Consider the following 25257-nt stretch of genomic DNA (forward strand, 5'->3'; position numbering starts at 1 on the left):
AGTTACTTTCACTTTTGTATTCCTGTATGACTTCTTGTATAATTTACTGTGTGGCGTCATGGAAAATTATGTTACATGATACCATGGTATTTACATAGTACTCTTAAAGAATACACTGGCAGTTTGAAAAATATAAACGACTGAGCTTTCCGAACAGGAAATATTAGGTCTAATTCTAGTATGGAACTATTTGCAAATAATATTTTAAAATATCCAAGAAAAAAAAAATCTGTTTTACAGAAAAAAAACCCAGTAATGTTACGTAAGTTTATAATTGTATTTTTGGAGGAACGGTGTGAGACTTTTATTTTGAAATTTGCATGCACGTCTAGGGCTTTTATTTTGAAATCTTCCGGTCCAGTGTCGGCAGTGAGTAGCGGCTGCGGCTGTATGTCTGTTTGTCATGACAGGAGAGGATTTAACAGTCCTGTGATCGGGTAAGATGTATGATTAATCTGTTTTATAACGGTGATTATGCAATAATATCGATATAAATAACGAAAGCCACTGATTGAAATCAGATATTTATGATTAGTGTCGTGCGCTAAAGCTAAAGGCTCATGTCACCTCTACAAACATCTGACAGTTCGGTTGCTAACGTTAGATTATTAACGTTAACATCTGCTTTTGAAATACCAGAAAGCAAATTAATTAGTCTTAATGAGGTTAACGTAAATAAATATTCGTTTTAACAGGCTAGAGTTTATAAATGTGGTTATTAAATATATCTTGCAGCTTTCTAATCTCCTCTTCTGCTTTATACTCGTGTTTTTGATTAGATTATATAAACATCGTGTTTAGATTCATTTTTTACTCTGGAAGTCACCAGATTTAACTGACTTTTAAGACTTTTTACAGACGTTACTGTAATACCGCATGAATAATCATGTCACTTTCACTTTTGTATTCTTGCATGACAGAGATTTTTGTATAATTCACTCGTCATGGAAAAACACGGTACTCATTGTTTACCATATTAATATACCATGGTATTTACATGGTACTCCAAAGTACTTGGTAAATAATACACTGGTAGTATAATTGCACATGTCCCCCAAAAATGTAATGCTCTGATTATTTATAATAAAATGAGTTTCCAGATTTTAACCTTGATAAAAAAAAAATGTATTTGCAGTTTTTGGCTCTGATGTAAAGGTCTTGAAGATAAGAGTGAGTAAATAAAATTATGATAATCTATAATAATGTCTCCTGAACTTGTCTCCTTTAGTGATGAATTTTAGTCTTCATTAGTGGACTGTTATAGTTTTTGTTTATATACTGAATTTTATATTGTTTAGTATAATTTTAGTATAGTTTTAGTAATTTTGATGTGTTTTTATAATTTTATAAAAAAAATTATGTCTGTCTGTATACTTTTAATATTATTATTTATTTCACTTTGTTTATTTATAGTACTTCAACTTAACCTAAACAAAAATAAGAAATGCTGACTGGGCAACTAATATTAATTGAACTGAAAAAAAAAAAAAATAATAGATAAAAAAATAATAATAAAAATAACAATTATGTAAAAGTTGTATTAAATAGGGTTTCTATTATTTAAGTTAATTTTGATGTGTGTTTTTATAACTTTTATTTATCTTTTAATGTATACTTTTAATATTATTTTTTATGTATACTTTAATATTATTTTATTATTATTATTATTATTATTATTATTATTATTATTATTATTATTTATTTCAATTTATTTATTTATAGTACTTCAACTTAACCTAAACAAAAATAAGAAATGCTGACTGGGCAACTAATATTAATTGAACTGAAAAAAATAAATATAGATAAAAAAAATAAAAAAATAAAAAATTATGTAAAAGTTGTATTAAATAGGGTTTCTATTATTTAAGTTAATTTTGATGTGCGTTTTTATAACTTTTATTTATCTTTTAATGTATACTTTTAATATTATTTTTTATGTATACTTTAATATTATTTTATTATTATTATTATTATTATTATTATTTATTTCAATTTATTTATTTATAGTACTTCAACTTAACCTAAACAAAAATAAGAAATGCTGACAGAGCAACTTGTATTAATTCAACTGAAAACAAAATATATTTTTTAAAATAAATAAATGAATAAAACTTTTAAAAGTTTGATTTTGAAGACCTCTCTTATTGTTAAAATTAAAATAAATTATTAAATTGCAAAAGTTGATATAGAAATCATTTAAAAAAGATTTACTTTTTGACGATTAAAACATTGGGGAAAAAAATAAAAAAGTTTGAAAATAAATAAATAAAGTACTAAATAAAAGTTATTTTATTAGGAAAATACAGACAATTTTAAATTAGTAGAATTTGGGGGAAAAAACATTAAATTATGTAAAATTTTTATGAAATCACTAGAATTAGATATTTTTATTACTTAAGGTTTAGTATAAAGTTTTTTTGATCATTTAATTTAATGTTTTAATGTCTGTATGCTTTTAATATTATTATTTTATTATTTGCATTACTATTTTTTATTTCAGTTTATTAATTTATTTATAGTACTTCAGCTTAACCTAAACAAAAATAAGAAATGCTGACTGGGCAACTAGCCCAGTTAAAATAAAATCATTTTTTAAAAACATTCTTGTTTCTTTTATTTTATGTGATTTAAATATTTTGTACAATCTCCATAACCCTTTTCCTGATCTCATCCGATTCTCACCGAATGTTTGTGAAATATTCTCCACACAGGTGTGGAAATGGACCAGTCAGATCCTTCTCCGTTAAAGCGCTTTGTTCTGGCCAAAAAGAAGATCGGCGAGGTTTTTGAGCAGCTGTTAGTTTACGTTCAGGAAGGCTCTGAATTTGTACAAGGTAAACTGAATTTTAAAAATATCCCACAAATCCTCCATTAGAAATGCGCAAGATCGTTTAGTGATGTCTGTTAGTGGTCAAAGTTTAACTATTGTAATGTATTTGCATGTGTTTTGTTTCCGTCTCAAAAGAAACCTGTAATAATGAGTCATTGGAGAATATCGCAAACAAGAGCCAGTTGGCTCAGATCAAGGAGTACACAGACAAACTCTCCAAAATTAAAGCAGTTTTAGCTCGCAACCATATGAAGGTGGCCTTTTTCGGCAGGTGGGTTTTGAGTTTGACCACAAGTTGCATCAAATAAGTGTTTCACTTCAATAATATAAATTCTATAAACGTCCTCTGTTTTTTTATTGTAGAACAAGCAATGGCAAGAGCACAGTTGTCAACGCCATGCTGCGCGATCGTGTGCTTCCCAGCGGCATCGGACACACCACTAACTGCTTCCTGAGCGTGGAGGGAACGGATGAAGACAAGGCCTTTCTCATGACCGAAGGGTCCGAGGAGGAGAAAAGCATCAAGGTATGGTCAATTTCTCTCAGAATTTACTCAATCGGGGCCCTGTGATTTCTAGAAAACATGAAATCTGAACGTCTCGGTTCTCTTTATATCGCTCGATTAATTGCTTTTCATTTCAAGTCAGGAAAAGATTAATCTCTCAATTAATTCTTCCTATTATTGCCTATGCAGACATTATTTATCAAAACACTTCTGATATCAATTTAAAACCTTTAAACATTATTCGTAATTCTTTATGGAGGTTTGTTTTGAGATGTCCTCATAGAACTCATCATTGTATGTTGTATGAAGACCCCTATTATTGTTAAAGTTATAAATTAATATTAGATTGCAAAAGTTGATCTTGAAATCAGTTGAAAAGATATGCTTTTTGATGATTAAAATGGAAGATGGAATCCAGGAATTCATAGAATTTGCAAAAGAATTAAAAGTTTGAAAATAAAAAAATGTAATTAATAAAAAAAAAAAGTAAAAACTTTATATAATCAATTTATAAGATGTACGTTCTAGTGATTGAAATGAAATTAAGCCATTAAAAAAATGAAAATGCAGAATTTGGGTAAAAAATAAACACAAATGGATCACATTTTGCACAGGCACAAGTGTTACTAATGCAAAAATAATAATAGTATCTTTTTCTCTGCAGACGGTAAATCAGTTGGCGCACGCACTACATATGGATGAGAGTCTGGATGCCGGCTGTCTGGTCAAAGTGTTCTGGCCCAAAACAAAGTGTGCTTTGCTCAGAGACGACCTGGTTCTGGTGGACAGGTAAACTTCAGTCCCAGTCAAAAGTCAAGTTTGTATGTCTAACATGCAGTAAATTAATCTGAATTAATCCACTCATAATTACAATCCTAGTGTTACTAAGCTGTCAACAGCAGCACATCCTTAATATAACTGAGTATAATTAGGTGATTAACTTATGATAAAACAGTTGTGCTGCTTCCTATTTTTTGTGGAAATGGTGATGCATTTTATTTTTCAGGATTTACAGATGATTAAATGTTTTCTTTCAGTCCTGGAACTGACGTCACCACACAGCTGGACAGCTGGATCGACAAGTTCTGTCTGGACGCGGATGTGTTTGTGTTGGTGGCAAACTCTGAATCTACACTCATGAACACGGTGAGTTGTAAGCATGCAGTGCGCAAAGCGTGAGAAGTGAACACTGAGAGTGTCAGCTCAGCGCTGGGTTATGAACAGTCAAACATTAATCGGACTGGAGCGGTCTGGAGCTGTCACATGCTGTGAAGTGTTTGGAGTGTGCTAATATGGGAAAGTATGCGGTGCAGGAGGGGTCGCTCAGAGTTTGGTTGCGTGCCGTTCGGAAGAATTTAGAGTGAACTCTGCTCATACCCACATGCCTGCTGTCCCAGGACGCTTCAGTGGATTTCAGGGCCTCTCTCAGGGGGGGTTTCCTAAAGGGTAGATAAACACCCCATTATAAATCATCAGGCAGCAATCCTAGAACTCTTCTTCATGGAAAAACAGGCCAAAACCTATGACGGCGTTTTACGTAAAAAAAAACAAAAAAAAACTTAAAAACAAAATTAAGGTCGTAGTATTTTGAGAATAAAGTCTAAATATTTTGAAAATAACATCGAAATTATGAGAATTAATTTGTAGAAATTATAAGATTAAAGTTATGATATTTTGAGAGTATATTGTATCCTGTTGCACACACAAATGTCCTGGATTGGGAGCACCGGGAGATATTCCAAAGTCTCAGCTTTAAAAAAAACTGTATCACTGAAAAGATCACTGTATTCGCTTCAGTTTAAGCGGCATGTGAGTCAATTATCTTTCTGATTACAGTGAGACATTAATTTCTTTAAATGCTACGATTTCATTCTTGAAACATTTCCACTTTATTCTCATAATTTCGACTTTATTCTCTCTTTTTTTTTTTACTTTTTCTACCTTATTCTCGAAACATTTTGACTTTTTCAACATTTTTTTTCGAAACATTTTGACATTCTTTAAACATTTGGACTTTATTCTCATAATTTGGACTTTATTTTACTAATTTAGACTTAATTCTCATAATTTCGAAAATCTCTTTATTCTCAAAACATTCTCAAAGCATTTCGACTTCATTCTCGAAACATTCCATCTTTTATTCTTGAAACATTCCAACTTCATTCTCGAAACATCCCGACTTTATTCACGAAACATTCCGACTCTATTCACGAAACATTCCGGCTCTATTCTCGCAACATTCCGGCTCTTTTCTCGAAACATTCCGACTTTATCCTCGAAACATTCCGGCTCTATTCTCGAAACATTCCGACTTTATCCTCGAAACATTCCGTCTTTATCCTCGAAACATTCCGACTTTATCCTCGAAACATTCCGGCTCTATCCTCAAAACATTCCGCCTCTATTCTCGAAACATTCCTACTTTATCCTCAAAACTTTCCACCTTTATCCTCGAAACATTCCGGCTCTATCCTCGAAACATTCCGCCTCTATTCTCGAAACATTCCGACTTTATCCTCGAAACATTCCGGCTCTATTCTCAAACATTCCGGCTCTTTTTTCGAAACATTCCGGCTCTATCCTCGAAACATTCCGGCTCTATCCTCAAAACATTCCGACTTTATTCTCGAAACATTCCGACTTTATTCTCGAAACATTCCGAATTTATTCACTTATTTTCAAAACATTTGCCAAAATGTACAACATCACAGATTAATCTTAGTTCTCAGTCCCTACTTTCCAATCGCCTGGCTCCATTCTGTTATTTAACTGACACTTTTTATGACTTTTATGATGACATTTCTTTCTTTTTTTATAGCTTGTATCCTATTTTACATGAAAATATAGTTAAAGTTGTTGGAAACACTCTTTGACATTGAGAAAGGAGGTCATGTGACAAACAATGTTACAGTGTATCACTTGAAACATTTATTGAAGCTTAATGTATACATATGCAAAGATTTAGCAGATTAAATAATCTATACAATGATGTCATGAAATGTTGCAGTAAATAAAAGTACAGTGAAATGTAAGCATAAATAAATGTGTAAGCTACATTTATTTTTTAATGCATTTTTCGAAAAAGAGCATGAAATTAGAATCAATATTTCGGATATTTCACATTATTTCTCATTTGATGTCCATATGTTCCTGTAGTTCTCTGTTTAAGTGCGTGTTCTTCAAGTGCCGGACTGATTTAATGCTCTAGTTTATTGCTGCTCAACAGCTGATAAGATAAAAGTGAACACGCGTTGTTGTCTTTATGCTGCCAGCATGTGTGTGTGTTTGTGTTCAGTAGTCTTTCCACCATACAACCTCTAGTGAACTCAACCTCTTTGTTATTTATTTCTTTTTAAAGGAGAAGCATTTCTTCCACAAGGTCAATGAACGCCTGTCAAAGCCTAACATCTTCATCCTGAACAATCGCTGGGACGCTTCTGCTGCCGAACCGGAATACATGGAGGATGTGAGTTTATTTGGCTTACTACGGCTTAGAGGTCGACCAATATATCTTTTTCCCATATTTATTCATTTTCAAATATAATAATATAGTAAATTAAGTAAAAATGTGAATATCAGCCTTATCAGTCGTCCTGCTGTCTAAGATGTTGTCATCGGCATTGGTCAACATAAAAACTATAGTGGTTGACTACTCTGTAAATATGTCATTAATTTGTGGTTGTTCATTTGGTTTCAGGTGAGAAAGCAGCACACGGACAGGTGCGTCAACTTCCTGGTGGAGGAGCTGAAGGTGGTGGATCGCGCACAAGCGCCAAAACGTATTTTCTTCGTATCGGCGAAGGAGGTGCTGAACTCGCGGATGCAACGGGCGCAGGGTATGCCAGAGACGGGTAAGAGCGTGATCCTGATGGGTTCACGAGCCAGCATCTAGCGGATGGCAATCAGATTTGGGTATTCAAAGAGTTTAATTAAATTGTCACACTCATGTTGTTTTGAAACTGTACTGAACACAAAAAAGATGTTTTGAAGAATGTCAAAATACTTTGAGAATGAAGTCAAAATACTTCGAGAAAAAAAGTAGAAATGCTTTGAGAATAAAGACGGAATTCTGCTAGAATAAAGTCAGAATACTGCGAGAATAAAGCTGGAATACTGCGAGAAAAAGACGGAATTCTGTAAGCCGGAATACTGCGAGAATAAAGCCGGAAAACTGTGAGAATACAGCCGGAATTCTGTGATATGAAGCCGGAATACTGCGAGAATAAAGCCGGAATACTGTGAGAACACAGCCGGAATTCTGTGATATGAAGCCGGAATACTGCGAGAATAAAGCCGGAATACTGTGAGAACACAGCCGGAATTCTGTGATATGAAGCTGGAATACTGCGATAATAAAGATGGAATTCTGCAAGAATAAAGCCGGAATACTGCGAGAATAAAGACGGAATTCTGTGATATGAAGCCGGAATACTGCGAGAATAAAGCCAGAATTCTACAAGAATAAAGCTGGAATTCAGCGAAATTAAAGCCGAAATACTGCGAGAAAAAAGCCAATATACTAGGAGAATAAAGCCGGAATACTGCCAGAATAAGGCCGGAATACTGTGAGAACACAGCCGGAATTCTGTGATATGAAGCCGGAATACTGCGAGAATAAAGCCGGAATACTGTGAGAACACAGCCGGAATTCTGTGATATGAAGCCGGAATACTGCGAGAATAAAGCCGGAATACTGTGAGAACACAGCCGGAATTCTGTGATATGAAGCTGGAATACTGCGATAATAAAGATGGAATTCTGCAAGAATAAAGCCGGAATACTGCGAGAATAAAGACGGAATTCTGTGATATGAAGCCGGAATACTGCGAGAATAAAGCCAGAATTCTACAAGAATAAAGCTGGAATTCAGCGAAATTAAAGCCGAAATACTGCGAGAAAAAAGCCAATATACTAGGAGAATAAAGCCGGAATACTGCCAGAATAAGGCCGGAATACTGTGAGAACACAGCCGGAATTCTGTGATATGAAGCCGGAATACTGCGAGAATAAAGCCGGAATACTGTGAGAACACAGCCGGAATTCTGTGATATGAAGCCGGAATACTGCGAGAATAAAGCCGGAATACTGTGAGAACACAGCCGGAATTCTGTGATATGAAGCTGGAATACTGCGATAATAAAGATGGAATTCTGCAAGAATAAAGCCGGAATACTGCGAGAATAAAGACGGAATTCTGTGATATGAAGCCGGAATACTGCGAGAATAAAGCCAGAATTCTACAAGAATAAAGCTGGAATTCAGCGAAATTAAAGCCGAAATACTGCGAGAAAAAAGCCAATATACTAGGAGAATAAAGCCGGAATACTGCCAGAATAAGGCCGGAATACAGCCAGAATAAAGCCAGAATTCTGCGAGAATAAAGCCGGAATTCAATGAGAATAAAGTTGATATTCGAGAATAAAGGCTATATTCTCAAAATATTATTATTATTGAATTTCTATGATTCAAATTTTTGAAATACTTCAACTTTATTCTTGAAACATTTAGACTTTATTCTCATATTTTTTACTTTATTTTTGTAGTATTTTGACTTTATTCTCGTATTTTTGACTTTATTCTCAAAACATTTTGACTTTATTCTTGTGGTATTTCAACTTTATTCTCCTATTTTTGTAGTATTTCGATATTATTCTGATATTTTTGACTTTATTCTCTAAACATTTTGACTTTATTCTTGTAATTTCGACTTTGTTCTCATAATATTTCGGCTTTATTCTCGTAGTACTTATTTAACGAGAATAACATGTTTTATTTGATATATATATTTTAAGTATATTTATAAGTATATTTCTACTACTGGTTACCCTAATGTTATTGCTTTGTTGCATAAACGGTGCCCCTTAACATGCTACAAGGTCCAAGTCTGTTTCCTATGAAATACATTGTGGAACCTCTTTGTTTGTTTATAAAACTTGGTAAAGCTAGGTGTGTGTGTGTGTGTGTGTGTGTGTGTGTGTGTGTGTGTGTGTGTGTGTCTTTGTTTATAGGAGGCGCTTTAGCTGAAGGTTTTCAGGAGCGACTAAAGGAGTTCCAGAACTTTGAGAGATTGTTTGAGGCAAGTGGGAGACGCAATGGGAACAGATTTCACTGGTTATAAGGAGACCAAAATAGTATTTGAATTTAGCAGCTTCCTTAGAAGCTTGCAGTTGACAGTGGAAATCCTGGGTCTTTCCTGAATATCTAGGTCCATTCTCGTATTTTAATATCAGTAATACTGATTAATTCAACTGGTTTGAAAATGAGAACAGATCTAAATCAATAAACTCACGTTTACAGTAAGCAGTGGGTGAAACGGTTTACAGCTCATATAATCTCAGTCCAGTTTATAACGGCTTAAAAACTGCAGTAAGCCGTAGATAAAGAGCTAATATGATTGTTTATATATTTATTATATAGAGCATGTGTCTTATCTTAGCCTAAACCACTGGAATGCAAGAAACTTATTAACCAGCACCAGTTTTTTTTAGAGAGTAGAGCATGTTTTTCGATTTATGTATAAGATAATAAATATGCATATCCAGGTAATATTTCACCTCAAAATCAAAATTATAGTATTTTGCGTAAAGCTATTGACATGGTGAGATTTTGGTCTTAAAATTAACTTTTTTTTTTTTTAAGAAAAAAAAAAAAACATTTTATTTTCTATCAGTTTTGCTGTTTTGTGCTTGAAAGGCTTTGTTAGATTCACATTCAATTTTTTTTTCTATTAATGCTTCATTTCAAGGCGATTTATAGAGGTTTTCCTCTCCTTCTCATATGATTATTTCCAGTTTCTGAGCAGCGTTCAGAGTTTAATCTGGTTAAGTTTAGTTAGTTTAACCCATCAGTCTCTCTCAGCGGCCGTCGTAAGCGGCTGTATTCCTCAATCTGTGTCGTCATTGCTGAAGTCTAGATTTACTAAGGCGAGGACATTTGTTTCTTTAGTTCAGTTTGAATTTGTGTTTCACCCTCTTCTTTCTGTTCATTTAGTATGGATGGACTTATTTTGCCCGGTCACTCTGTTTCTGTTTTGGGTTTAAACAAATGCACTTTTGTTGATATGTTTTAGAAGAAATACAATGAAGTCCAAAAAATCTGAGTCCACATTAAAATCTAGCATTTTGCATTCATGCATTTAGCAGACACCTTTATAGAAAGGAACTTAAGAAAAAAGCAATTGTTCAAGAAAACAACAGTATTAGTAATTTACAGTGTAATAGGGTTGCATGATTTTAAGAAAAAAGAAAAAAGAAAAAAATCAGGTTTGTTGTGCTTGTTTGTAGGGCTGGACAATTTGGCCAAAATGTGGTAATAATATTGTAATTATATGAATAATAATAATTATTATTATTACTAAATAAAACCATTAGAATTATAATAAAAAATAATATTAATTATATTAAAAATAATATTACTAAATATGATTACCAAATAAATAAAAAAATACTAAATTGCCATTTAAAATGAGAATTAAAGAAGAAGAAAAAATCAGGTTTGCTGTGCTTGTTTGTAGGGCTGCACAATTTGGCCTTAAAGCGATAATATTGAAGTTATATGTAAATATGTAAGTAGTAAGTATTAATAAATACATATTAGAATTACTAAATAAAACAATAATATATTTTAAAATAAAAAAATTATAAACAGAATAATATTACTAAATATTATTACTAAATTAAAAACAAAAATTACTAAAATGTGATTTAAAAAGGAAAAAAAAGGTTTGCTGTGCTTGTTTGTAAGGTTGCACAATTTGGCGTTAATGTTGTGATAATATTGTAATGAACTTTTACAATTGCTAAATAAAAACAATGATATATTTAAAAGTACTAAATATACTCATTATATTATTATTAAATCTAAATAAAAATATTTAACATAAAATAAAAAAGCCCAGAAAACTAAATGAGGATATAATATAATATATATATTTTTTTACAATACTAATATTTATAGTTGTCTTTTATTTCTTCATTTTCATACAATAAACCATTGAATTTTATTTTGATGCAGAACCACAGGAGCATGTAAATGAAACACACCCTACAAATATTTACTTAAATCATAGCCTGATTTTATTATCACACTAATTATTAATTGTGATTAATTTTAAAATTGGTGGTGCTCTGAGACTTTTTGACCTCACTGTAATTTCTTTGGAAAATCTATTGTTTTCATGTTCACCTTTTGCATTCATTGTGTTGTTTTAATAATATGATTTGCTTTTATGTTCTGTTTTCATGCTACTGTGACATGAATTGGAGAGTGGCTGACGTTTAGGGTTTAGATTTGCTGCAGTTTTTGCTCTTAATTTGTTGTTTTAGTTTGACGGCTGCAGCAGGTTTGAACCTTTAACCCTTTAGAGTCGGCTATGACGGCTCCTTTTACAGTAGCGTGTGTGTGTTGCATGACCTCGCAGGAGTGTATCTCGCATTCAGCAGTGAAAACAAAGTTTGAGCAGCACACATTCAGAGCAAAGCAGATCACAGAAACGGTCAAAGGCATCATGGATCAAATCAACATCGCCGCCGCGGAAAAGAGGTGCGTCTGTTTCTCTTTACTTTGGGAATATTGTGCCAGAAGATCCAGTATTCTACACCGATTACAGTTATGAGTATTAAATAAGTTTATTGACTTCCCGTGTGACCGTTGCTCGTATAATAACATGTTTTGTGTCTGATCTCAGGGTGGTTTCTCTGGAGGAGAGAGAGTATCAGATTGACAGACTGGATTTTGTTCGCAATCAACTCAACCTGCTCATCCAGGATATCAAGAAGAAAATCGAGACTATCACAGAGGAGGTGAAAAACAAGGTAAAACCGAGGAATCCACTGACTAGTCACTTCGAGGTTAAGACGGGGCAATAAAATATAAGTAAATCTAAAGATACCTATAGTAATTTTCCACTGAACACTTAGTGGACTGAAGCAGCTTGGCTTTACATGATTCTCCATGAATTATTTTTTCTATGATGTAAATAAAAAATAAGATGATTCAAGAGTAAAGTTGGAATACTTCGAGAGTGAAGTTGGAACGCTTCGAGAGTGAAGTCGAAGCGTTCAGACTTCACTCTCGAAGCGTTCAGACTTAACTCTCGAAGCGTTCAGACTTAACTCTCGAAGCGTTCAGACTTCACTCGAAGCGTTCAGACTTCACTCTCGAAGCGTTCAGACTTCACTCGAAGCGTTCAGACTTCACTCTCGAAGCGTTCCGACTTCACTCTCGAAGCGTTTCGACTTCACTCTCGAAGCGTTCAGACTTAACTCTCGAAGCGTTCAGACTTAACTCTCGAAGCGTTCAGACTTAACTCTCGAAGCGTTCAGACTTAACTCTCGAAGCGTTCAGACTTAACTCTCGAAGCGTTCAGACTTAACTCTCGAAGCGTTCAGACTTAACTCTCGAAGCGTTCAGACTTCACTCGAAGCGTTCAGACTTCACTCTCGAAGCGTTCCGACTTCACTCTCGAAGCGTTTCGACTTCACTCTCGAAGCGTTCAGACTTCACTCGAAGCGTTCAGACTTCACTCTCGAAGCGTTCCGACTTCACTCTCGAAGCGTTCCGACTTCACTCTCGAAGCGTTCCGACTTCGAGAGTGAAGTCGAAACGCTTCGAGAGTGAAGTCGGAACGCTTCGAGAGTGAAGTCGGAACGCTTCGAGAGTGAAGTCGAAACGCTTCGAGAGTGAAGCGTTCCGACTTCACTCTCGAAGCGTTCCGACTTCACTCTCGAAGCGTTTCGACTTCACTCTCGAAGCGTTCAGACTTCACTCGAAGCGTTCAGACTTCACTCTCGAAGCGTTCCGACTTCACTCTCGAAGCGTTCCGACTTCACTCTCGAAGCGTTCCGACTTCACTCTCGAAGCGTTCCGACTTCACTCTCGAAGCGTTCAGACTTCACTCGAAGCGTTCAGACTTAACTCTCGAAGCGTTCAGACTTAACTCTCGAAGCGTTCAGACTTCACTCGAAGCGTTCAGACTTAACTCTCGAAGCGTTCAGACTTCACTCGAAGCGTTCAGACTTAACTCTCGAAGCGTTCAGACTTAACTCTCGAAGCGTTCAGACTTCACTCGAAGCGTTCAGACTTCACTCTCGAAGCGTTCCGACTTCACTCTCGAAGCGTTTCGACTTCACTCTCGAAGCGTTCAGACTTCACTCGAAGCGTTCAGACTTCACTCTCGAAGCGTTCCGACTTCACTCTCGAAGCGTTCCGACTTCACTCTCGAAGCGTTCCGACTTCACTCTCGAAGCGTTTCGACTTCACTCTCGAAGCGTTCCGACTTCACTCTCGAAGCGTTCCGACTTCACTCTCGAAGCGTTTCGACTTCACTCTCGAAGCGTTCAGACTTCACTCGAAGCGTTCAGACTTCACTCTCGAAGCGTTCCGACTTCACTCTCGAAGCGTTCCGACTTCACTCTCGAAGCGTTCCGACTTCACTCTCGAAGCGTTCAGACTTCACTCTCGAAGCGTTCAGACTTCACTCTCGAAGCGTTCAGACTTCACTCTCGAAGCGTTCAGACTTCACTCTCGAAGCGTTCAGACTTCACTCTCGAAGCGTTCCGACTTCACTCTCGAAGCGTTCCGACTTCACTCTCGAAGCGTTCCGACTTCACTCTCGAAGCGTTCCGACTTCACTCTCGAAGCGTTCCGACTTCACTCTCGAAGCGTTCAGACTTCACTCTCGAAGCGTTCCGACTTCACTCTCGAAGCGTTCAGACTTCACTCTCGAAGCGTTCAGACTTCACTCGAAGCGTTCAGACTTCACTCTCGAAGCGTTCCGACTTCACTCTCGAAGCGTTCCGACTTCACTCTCGAAGCGTTCCGACCTCACTCTCGAAGCGTTCAGACTTCACCTCGAAGCGTTCAGACTTCACTCTCGAAGCGTTCAGACTTCACTCTCGAAGCGTTCAGACTTCACTCTCGAAGCGTTCAGACTTCACTCTCGAAGCGTTCAGACTTCACTCTCGAAGCGTTCCGACTTCACTCTCGAAGCGTTCCGACTTCACTCTCGAAGCGTTCAGACTTCACTCTCGAAGCGTTCAGACTTCACTCGAAGCGTTCAGACTTCACTCTCGAAGCGTTCAGACTTCACTCTCGAAGCGTTCAGACTTCACTCTCGAAGCGTTCAGACTTCACTCTCGAAGCGTTCAGACTTCACTCTCGAAGCGTTCAGACTTCACTCTCGAAGCGTTACGACTTCACTCTCGAAGCGTTCCGACTTCACTCTCGAAGCGTTCCGACTTCACTCTCGAAGCGTTCAGACTTCACTCTCGAAGCGTTCAGACTTCACTCTCGAAGCGTTCAGACTTCACTCTCGAAGCGTTCAGACTTCACTCTCGAAGCGTTCAGACTTCACTCTCGAAGCGTTCAGACTTCACTCTCGAAGCGTTCAGACTTCACTCTCGAAGCGTTCCGACTTCACTCTCGAAGCGTTCCGACTTCACTCTCGAAGCGTTCAGACTTCACTCTCGAAGCGTTCAGACTTCACTCTCGAAGCGTTCAGACTTCACTCTCGAAGCGTTCAGACTTCACTCTCGAAGCGTTCCGACTTCACTCTCGAAGCGTTCAGACTTCACTCTCGAAGCGTTCAGACTTCACTCTCGAAGCGTTCAGACTTCACTCTCGAAGCGTTCAGACTTCACTCTCGAAGCGTTCAGACTTCACTCTCGAAGCGTTCAGACTTCACTCTCGAAGCGTTCAGACTTCACTCTCGAAGCGTTCAGACTTCACTCTCGAAGCGTTCAGACTTCACTCTCGAAGTCTCGTTCAGACTTCACTCTGGCGTTCAGACTTCACTCTCGAAGCGTTCAGACTTCACTCTCGAAGCGTTCAGACTTCACTCTCGAAGCGTTCAGACTTCACTCTCGAAGCGTTCAGACTTCACTCTCGAAGCGTTCAGACTTCACTCTCGAAGCGTTCAGACTTCACTCTCGAAGCGTTCAGACTTCACTCTCGAAGCGTTCAGACTTCACTTTCGCTTCGAGAGTGAAGTCGGAACGCTTCGAGAGTGAAGTCGAAACGCTTGAGAGTTGAAGTCGAAACGCTTCGAGAGTGAAGTCGGAACGCTTCGAGAGTGAAGTCGGAACGCTTCGAGAGTGAAGTCGGAACGCTTCGAGAGTGAAGTCGAACGCTTCGAGAGTGAAGTCGGAACGCTTCGAGAATGAAGTCGAAATTATTCGAGAATGAATTCATAATACTGCGAGAGTAAAGTCGAGTAAATTTGAGAGCCCTGGGTGAAGATTCCAGGTCACTGAAATGTATTTGAATATTGTTGTGTCTAAGCGGCTACACCATCTTACTGGGATGAGGAAGAGTGAATTTTAAAGAATATGATATATATTAACAGACTGAACAGGAACAACTTTTTATTCAGCTCACACACCCAATAGACATTCCTTTGGGGGGCACCAGCTCTCTTATTTACAGATTTAATGTTATGTGAAGGACTGACTATGTAGTTTTTGTGTTTTAGGTGTCGATCGCCATGGAGGAAGAGATCTGCCGTCTGTCTGTGCTCATAGACGAGTTTCGTGCAGATTTCCACCCGTCACCTCACGTGCTCAAAATCTACAAATCTGTGAGTGTCATAATAGATCTGTCACAATTAAATGGATGAACAGAGTTGACCTACTACTAAGTACATTTTTGTATGTTCTTGTATTTGCATAAGATTTAAGTCGCCAACAGTAAAAAGTTATTGGTCCAAAATCCTTTACATGGATTCATGTTAAGCATCAAATGTGAAAAAAAAAAAAAAAAGTTGTTCATGAGTCATTTGTTTGTCCTGAACAGTTAAACTGCCTGCTGTACTTCAGAAAAATCCTTCAGTCCCACATTTTTTATTTTTAGCATTTCTGTGTATTTGAACCCTTTCCAACAATGACTGTATGATTTAGAGATCCATCTTTTCACACTGAGGACAACTGAGGGACTCATATGCAACTATTACAGAAGGTTCAAACACTCACTGATGCTCCAGAAGGAAAAACCATGCATTAAGAGCCGGGGGTGAAAACTTTTGAACAGAATGAAGATGTGTACATTTTTCTTATTTTGCCTAAATATCATTTTTTTTTTATTATTTAGTACTGTCCTTGAGAAGCTACAGCAAATACTTACATGTTTCTAAAAGACAAAATTAGTTAGATTTACCCTGATCTTCAAAACCAAAATATTTTCACCCCCGGCTCTTAATGCAAGGTTTTTCCTTCTGGAGCATCAGTGAGTGTTTGAACCTTCTGTAATAGTTGCATATGAGTCCCTCAGTTGTCCTCAGTGTGAAAAGATACAATTATTGTTGGAAAGGGTTCAAATACACAAACATGCTGGAAAACCAAATAATCTGTGGGACCTGAAGGATTTTTCTGAAGAACAGCAGACAGTTTAACTGTTCAGGACAAACAAGAGACTCACACACAACTATCACTAAACAAAACACAGCTGTGGATCATTCAGGTAACAACACAGTATTATTAAGGGTATGTAAACTTTTGAACAGGGTCATTTTTATAAATTCAACTATTATTTTCTCTTGTGGACTATACGTAAACTTCTTTTATGTAAAATATCTTATTCAGGTCAGTACTAAATAAAAAATAACATGCATTTTGTATGATCCCTCTTATTTTGGAAAAATAATTTAGAAGATTCTAAAAGGGGGGTTTAAACTTGTGACCTCAACTGTGTGTGTGTATAATATAAAAATGTATATTATTAGAATTATTACTTTAAAAAATGAGTGTTGTTTATTTTTTTATTTATTTTTTGTTTGAGAAATCTCATTCAGTAATCTCACCTGGACTTTTATATATGTATAAAAAAGTTTTTTGTTCATATTATTTTAGTTTATTTCCGTAGCTTTAGAAATGATCATCTCATTCAGTACCTGATCTGACCCGTTCGTCCTCTGCAGGAACTTCTCAACCACATCGAGAAGGGCATGGGCAAGAATCTGGCCTTCCGCTGTTCTAATGCCGTAAACGCCTCCGTACAGTCGTCTCAGCAAGACATGACGGGTATGTGAGAACAGCAGGTCCTGAAACAGAAACAATGACCTGCGTTTGATATATAAACACCAGTAGGTGACAATCCTAATAATAGACAATCTCTGATAATGGGTGAAGTGTCACTTAAGTAATTCCTCCAAACACAACTGTGTTGTCAAGCACTCTGGAATACTTCATTAAGCGATTCTAAACCATAAAAGCCACTGTATGGACAGTTTGTGCAGTGATAAATAAGTGATATACCTGTTTATTGTCCTTCCAGAGTGTCTGAAGCCTCTGCTGCCCTCTGCTGTCCAGAACCAGCTGCACATGCTCATTCCCAGCAGGAAGTTTGAGCTCAGCTACGACCTGAATTGTGCCACACTCTGCTCAGACTTTCAGGAGAACATCGAGTTCCAGTTCTCTTTGGGTTGGACCGCTTTGGTCCACCGCTTCCTAGGTCCCGTCAACGCCAAACGTGCCTTGATGCTGGTGGATCAGACCCTGCCGGTACAATTATCAAAAATCTGATGAGTTTCCACTGAAATACATTTAATGTTCATGTTTTGGTCTGAATAGATGTTTTTAATGGTCTATGTAGTGTTGCATGATATACCAATACTAAAAAGGTATCACAATTAGAGCCATATTAACGCTGTTTATTTAGGCTCCTATGATTAAAGGGGTCATTGGATGCATTTCCACAAGTTCATATGATTCTTTAGGGTCTTAATAAAAAGTCTATAATATACTTTGTTTAAAAATTCTCAATAGTAGTGTAAAAAACACCCTTTTACCTTGTCAAAATCAGCTTTGCAAAAAACAACTAATTTTATTGCATGTTCCCTTTAAATGCAAATGAGCTTTACTGGTCCTGCCCCTCTTCGATGTGGGATTATGAGTCGTAATGTTTACTTTAGCCGCATTTAGCGGCGAAACTTGCCAACAAGCACATTATTAAGAAAGGCCTTTATAAAAACAGAAACCCGTCAAAATAAACGTTCGGTTTAACTTGACAGAAATATTACTTAATGTAATGATAGTGCTACAACTAGTAATAAAAATATTATTAAAACAATACTTAAGGAATATTTAGCAAATAAATTATTTACCAGAATTTATTTACAAGAAATCGTAAATACACAAGGGGGGAAAAAAGAAATTTAAATAATTAATTCTTTATAAAATCGAATTAATCCTTATAAATTAATTGGACATGCTTTTGATTATTAAAATTTAATCAAACTAATTAAAATGGAATGCAGAAAATTTATAATTGGATCAAAATAAATCTGAATTTGAGAAAATAAAATGTATTTAATAAGACCTTAAAATGTAATTTCTGTTAAACTTTTTTTAAAAATTGCTTTTAGGTCATGATTTTAATTAACTAGACATGCTTTTTGATTAATATAAAAAAAAATAGTCTAAAAAAAATGAATTTAGGAATAAAACAAATTTCATAGGGCCCTATTTTTTTAGTTAATGTCTTTGTTTTATTGTATTGTATTTTATTTTGTAATTTGTTAATTGCATCTGGGTTCTTATTATTAATAACAAAGATAAAATAACAAAAAATGACTATATCATGATATAAATTGTTATTGTGCAATAATATGACCATCTCATGAAATAAGATTTGTCTTTATTCTTTTAGCTCTTATCAAAGTTGGAAAAATCTTTACATACCTGTAAACTCAGTAGTTGCTCACCATGGTCCTGTGTTATTGTTTTAAATTTTCTTTTTTAAATAGATATGACTATAACCTCCATTTGGATCATCTAGTATTCATTTACATTTACTTTCGTTCAATGTTTTTGTCATGGTATTGGTTCAACAGTAGTATCAACATATTTTAGTCAGGTATCGTATCAGAGTCAAAATTTTGGTATTGTGACAACTCTAATGGTCTATTGTTGTTTTGTACTCAGCTGACGGCGCCGACCACCCCTTCAGCCCCAGCGGTGGTTCAGTCTCAGGTCCCCAGAGCTCAAGGTCAGAATCAGCAATCGCTGGCACAGGAAGAACTTATGATGTCTATGGTGAACAACCTGGCCTCGGTCACCTCCCGCACGTCTATGAGCGTGATCATCGTTGGAGGAGTGGTGAGAATTACCTTACTGCTTCCTCATTAATGCTTTAGAGTAACCTCTGTTTTATAAATGTGGTTCCTAGTGTTAAAGTGTGGCCGCAAGAGCAAATAAACAAAGAAGAAAACCAAAATATTGAATGTCACTGATGTATATTTACTGAGTAATGCATGTTTATTTTGTAGAGGGAGGTGAAAATGACAATTTTCACTTGAGATTTGGAACCAAATTGCAGGATAAAATGACCTCCCCTAATTTACTGGGGTTGTAAATTAATGCATTGTTCAAGTTCATCTTTATATCTTCTCTTAGGTGTGGCGAACAGTTGGCTGGCGTCTGATTGCTCTCTCTATGAGTCTGTACGGTGTTTTGTATCTGTATGAAAGACTCACCTGGACTACTAAGGCCAAGGAAAGAGCCTTGAAGAAACAGTTTGTGGATTATGCCACTGAAAAACTTCAATTGATCATTAGTTTCACCAGTTCGAACTGCAGCCACCAAGTGCAGCAGTAAGTATTTTTTATATCATATTTTATATAGTCCATTTGACTGCGAGAATAAAGTTGAAATACAATGAGAATAAGGTTGAAATACTACGCAATTAAAGTCAAAATATTATGAGAATAAAGTCGAAAAATACTACGAGAATAAAGGTGAAATACTGTGAGAATGAAGTTGAAAATACAAAAAAAAAAAAGTCGAAATACTACGAGATTAAGGTCGAAATGTTACGAGAATAAAGTCGAAATACTACGAGAATAAAGTTGAAATACTACGCAATTAAAGTCAAAATATTATGAGAATAAAGTTGAAAAACTACGGGATTATGGTCGAAATATTGCAAGAATAAAATTGAAAAACTATGAGATTAAGGTCGAAATATCACGAGAATAAAGTTGAAATACTGTGAGAATGAAGTCAAAATACTATGCGATTAAAGTTAAAATATTATGAGAATAAAATTGAAAAACTACGGGATTATGGACGAAATATTGCGAGATTAAGGTCGAAATATTACGAGAATAAAATTGAAAAACTACGAAATTAAGGTCGAAATATCACGAGAATAAAGTTGAAATACTATGCGATTAAAGTCAAAATACTACGCGATTAAAGTCAAATATTATGAGAATAAAGTTGAAAAACTACGGGATTATGGTCGAAATATTGCGAGAATAAAATTGAAAAACTATGAGATTAAGGTCGAAATATCACGAGAATAAAGTTGAAATACTGTGAGAATGAAGTTGAAAATACAAAAAAAAATAAAGTCGAAATACTACGAGATTAAGGTCAAAATATTACGAGAATAAAGTCGAAATACTACGAGAATAAAGTTGAAATACTATGCGATTAAAGTCAAAATACTATGCGATTAAAGTTAAAATATTATGAGAATAAAATTGAAAAACTACGGGATTATGGACGAAATATTGCGAGAATAAGGTCGAAATATTACGAGAATAAAATTGAAAAACTACGAGATTAAGGTCGAAATATCACGAGAATAAAGTCGAAATACTACGAGAATAAAGTTGAAATACTATGCGACTAAAGTCAAAATACTATGCGATTAAAGTTAAAATATTATGAGAATAAAATTGAAAAACTACGGGATTATGGACGAAATATTGCGAGAATAAGGTCGAAATATTACGAGAATAAAATTGAAATACTACGAGATTAAGGTCAAAATATTACGAGAATAAAGTCGAAATACTACGAGAATAAAGTTGAAATACTATGCGATTAAAGTCAAAATACTATGCGATTAAAGTTAAAATATTATGAGAATAAAATTGAAAAACTACGGGATTATGGACGAAATATTGCGAGATTAAGGTCGAAATATTACGAGAATAAAATTGAAAAACTACGAGATTAAGGTCGAAATATCACGAGAATAAAGTTGAAATACTATGCGATTAAAGTCAAAATACTACGCGATTAAAGTCAAAATACTACGCGATTAAAGTCAAAATATTATGAGATTAAGGTCGAAATACTATAAGAATAAAGTTCAAATATTATGAGAATAAAGTCGAAATATTACGAGATTAGGGTCAAAATATTACGAGATTAAGGTCGAATTATTATTAGATTAAGGTCGAAATACTACGAGAATGAAGTTGAAATATTATGAGATTAAGGTCGAAATGCTACGAGAATAAAGGTGAAATATTACGAGAATAAAGTTAAAAAAACTACAAGATTAAGGTCAAAATATTTCTAGATTAAGGTCGAAAAACTGCGAGAATAAAGTTGAAATAAAACGAGAATAAGGTTGAAATACTAAAAAAATAAAGTCGAAATACTACGAGATTAAGGTTGAAATACTATGAGAATAAAGTCGCAATACTTAGAGAAAAGTCTTTAAATTGAAGTTATAATATTTTGTGAGTATAGCCTATATTAGCCATGCAAAAGCCCAGATTGTGAGCACCAGGAGAAGTTGTCAAGCCACCAAAATTAATTTGAATATTGTTGCATCTGAACAGTCACATCACAGGGCTCGCAAAATCGCTAGCCTGACGTCCCGGGGCTATTGTGTTTTCCAGTCGGGCTACCAAAATGTTTGACCGGACTGTCCGACGGGCAATCATAAAGTACAGGGCTTCTGAGGTCCTGATTAGTAAACACAAGGATAGGCAGTCATCATCAGAGGTGGTTAAGTTAGAATCCACTCACTGCTCAAAAATTCTTGCTCAGTGCTGAATATTGCGTGCTCACGAATTAAAACACACGAAGTGTAGACATTGTGAAAGATTCATTGTGCATAATATTCATTGTGTTAGAGCTTTATGAGATCGCAAACTAAGATGTATGGATGCACGCAGTAGCTCATGCTGGCTTTTCTGTTAAGAAATGCAGTGGTTTGTGAATGTTGATGCTTAGTCTATATCAGAGGTCGCCTTAACCGAAAATTTTCCGTCATTGACGGAATGTTTTAATCAGTGACGGAAAAATCTGAAGGCTGTCCGTCACTTTGACGGAATACACCACACAGAGGGTGATCTATTGTAATTTGTAACTGTAGTTCCCACTCCTGTCCAGTTGGTGGCAAATGCGCTCCAGTGTTCGCTCAGCATGTTATCCAGAACAAAAAAGAAACTCTTACGAATCCTTTGCTATGCGTTTGATTACACCAGTACCCAGTTAAGGCTACAGCGATCTATCACGCCACATTAAAGAGCGCCAAAACGGTATTTATTACTTGAATTTTCTAACGAAATGGACAGAATTTGAAATCTGAGATTTTTCATATCGAAAGTAACAAATGAGGCACACTATGTACACATATACCAGCATATACCGAAAGATCGATTGGGATTTAAGAAATATTAGTCTATAGAAATGAGAATCTATTCAAATCGAGAAATCGATTTTTTTTACCCAGTCCTGCATGTTTTGTTGTTTTTGTCACTCCTGAGTGTGGTATTGAACACAAAAAGTAACGCAGTTTCTGTTCATCTGTTCCCTTCATGAATAAATGCAAAAACCTATAGGCTACAGTATGCTTGCATTGTAGGTTCATTATTAAAAATGAAAATTTGAACAAAAATAAAAGCAATTAAATGTATTATTATAATATGAAAATTCAAATGACGGGTAATAATAGATTATGACGGAATTTTTACGACCCTGTCCGTCAAAATGACAGACAATGAAAAAGTCTAACGCAACCTATGGTCTATATAACAAATATTTTATCGGGAACGTTTATGCTGGGGTCTTGTGAAACTTACGAGATGTTACAGAACTGTTTCATGTAAATTCAATTGATGTACTGAAAAAAATCTATATATAGGTTGCTTTTATGCAGGCTTTTGCCGGCAGGAGCAGGACAAAACATGAATGTCACGGGGGCGACAACGGAACGAGAGAACATATATTTCTGGGGGAGCGGGACTGAAAAATACGTCCCATGCATGTCTCTACAGTACATGCAGTGTTAAAATACCCCCTATTGGTTAAACTCTGCATCAAACGTAATATACGCATGAAGACATAATATGCACATGAAGCGACCTGTCAAAAACGACTTTTATGCTTGTTACCACATTTGATAATCAATCGAAACAATCGCAGCTCTTGAGATTTGAAAATCGCACCCTTTCAAATCGCGATTTCGGCTTACAAACGATTAATCGTGTAGGCCTATTATATTGTACATTGTCCAACCCCACTCACTTGTGCAGCTCTTCAAAATAAAGAAATTGCCTTTAAATTGATATTTTAAAATTCTGCGGATAAACTTAATAGTGAAATAAAATTCCTTGCTTGACATTTGTTTACATTCGTGTATTGAAAACATTTTTGATTGACATTTAGACTCCTATCTGATTTTCTATATTTAAAAAGAAAATTGTCTTTTTTTATTTGGGCTAGTTAAATTAAATTTGGGGCTACCAAAATCGGAAGAGTACCTACCAGAGATTTAGAAATTTTGCGAGCCCTGCATCATCTTTCTGGGATGAGGAAGAGTACATTTTAAGGACTCGTGGAAACGGCTTAGTATCAAGAATATGGTATTTATTAACAGACTGAACTGGAACCACTTTTATATAGCTCACACACATAATAGACATTGCTTTGGGAGTTTTTCCTGAGACTTTAATCTCGTAATCTTATTTTTTTTTTTAACATGGCTCTAAAATGCTGTCATACAAGTCTGTACATGCAAATAGAAAATGATGTAGTTCCTGTATGTTAAAGTCGTCTTGTGTGTCTGATACAGGGAAATCGCCAGCACGTTTGCTCGACTCTGCCAGCAAGTTGACGTTACTCAGAAGGACCTGGAGAATGACATCCAGCGGCTCACCGACAAGATCCAGAAGCTCGAAACTGTACAGAACCGATCCAAAGTGCTCAGGTCAGTGTTTGAGCCATTACTAATGGCAATCGAGTATTTAGAAGCAATATTTGGTTAACAAGTGCATCTTGAGACTTCTGTATTTTTCTGAAAATATGAAGTTTCCACATCTCTAATGTTGATCGTATCGAGGTGTTTGTAATAATGGACACATTTCCTTTTCTTAGACATAAAGCCACGGCTCTGGAAAAGCAGTTGGAGGATTTCAGCTCGCAGTATCTTCGTCCTCAGCCCTGATTTTGTGTTCACACGGACGCACGGCTCCTTCCAGAAAGTGATGTAACCCTTAAATACTGTACGCCCTCCCGTTACGCCCTGCTGTTTAGGGAATTCTCAACTCACCAGATGTTGCGTGGAATGCAGAGGGGAAAAATGTTACTGCTAGTTAACTGTAAAATTTGTATTCTTGAATTAAAGCTGGTTTCAGTGCTGTATTTTGGTGGAGGTTTTTCTGTACAGAGGTTCAGTTTCATCAGAACTGAACTTAAAAACACTATTTTGTGAACTGTGAAAAGCTGGAGTTTGGAAATGGAGTCAGTTTCGCTGTTTGGTTCGGCATAATGAAGGAGTACAATTTTATTTTATACTTAATACCAAGCCTTTTTCCACCGAGCCTTTTTCTTCAGAAACCGAGTTCGCGTCATCAGACGAGGAATTCAGATTTTGTAGATTTGCCTTTTGATCACGAAGCCTATTTTCTATCTTTCCTGGTAGCAGTTTCAATGAATCTAACCCAGTATTGAAATTCTCTTTATGAATTTTTTGTCATTTCTAAACAAATGTAAATGCCATATCCTGAAATTCCAATGTAAAAGCTCCTCCTATGTGATTAAAAATGAACTAAATATTACTAAATTGTTGTTTTGCTGTCTTAAACAAACTCTAAATTTGTGACCCTGGACTACAAAACCAATCATAAAGGTCATTTTTGTAAACTGAGACTGGTACATCATCTGAAAGCTGCACAAATAAGCTT

General features: G+C 35.8%; 1 protein-coding gene across 2 annotated transcripts; it reads left to right on the forward strand.

Annotated features, from left to right (window-relative positions):
* Positions 1–360: 360 nt before the first annotated feature.
* Positions 361–25136, forward strand: LOC141293338 (mitofusin-1-like). Of its 2 annotated transcripts, none has more exons than XM_073825367.1 (18): positions 361–437; positions 2712–2834; positions 2966–3101; positions 3194–3356; positions 4000–4124; positions 4373–4481; positions 6694–6801; positions 7033–7186; positions 9344–9411; positions 11755–11876; positions 12022–12148; positions 15805–15909; positions 17245–17347; positions 17601–17827; positions 19250–19423; positions 19721–19917; positions 24147–24281; positions 24449–25136. In XM_073825367.1, the coding sequence occupies exons 2-18, from the start codon at positions 2720–2722 to the stop codon at positions 24516–24518; spliced, it is 2238 nt and encodes a 745-aa protein (XP_073681468.1). In that variant the 5' UTR covers positions 361–437; positions 2712–2719; the 3' UTR covers positions 24519–25136. The 2 variants fall into 2 exon arrangements, with proteins under 2 accessions (XP_073681468.1, XP_073681469.1); XM_073825368.1 differs by having other exon boundaries at positions 7033–7171.
* Positions 25137–25257: the final 121 nt, after the last annotated feature.

This window comes from Garra rufa, chromosome 20 (assembly GCF_049309525.1).
Source record: "Garra rufa chromosome 20, GarRuf1.0, whole genome shotgun sequence".
Taxonomy (NCBI): Eukaryota; Metazoa; Chordata; class Actinopteri; order Cypriniformes; family Cyprinidae; genus Garra; species Garra rufa.

What these genes read in the sequence shown, in the direction of transcription:
- LOC141293338 (XM_073825367.1), top strand. Translation starts at nt 2,720, where the DNA reads ATGGACCAGTCAGATCCTTCTCCGTTAAAGCGCTTTGTTCTGGCCAAA. An exon ending in TGGTGGATCAGACCCTGCCG is followed by an intron (nt 17,828 to 19,249) that starts GTACAATTATCA and finishes TTTTGTACTCAG; the next exon opens with CTGACGGCGCCGACCACCCC. An exon ending in TGCAGCCACCAAGTGCAGCA is followed by an intron (nt 19,918 to 24,146) that starts GTAAGTATTTTT and finishes TGTCTGATACAG; the next exon opens with GGAAATCGCCAGCACGTTTG.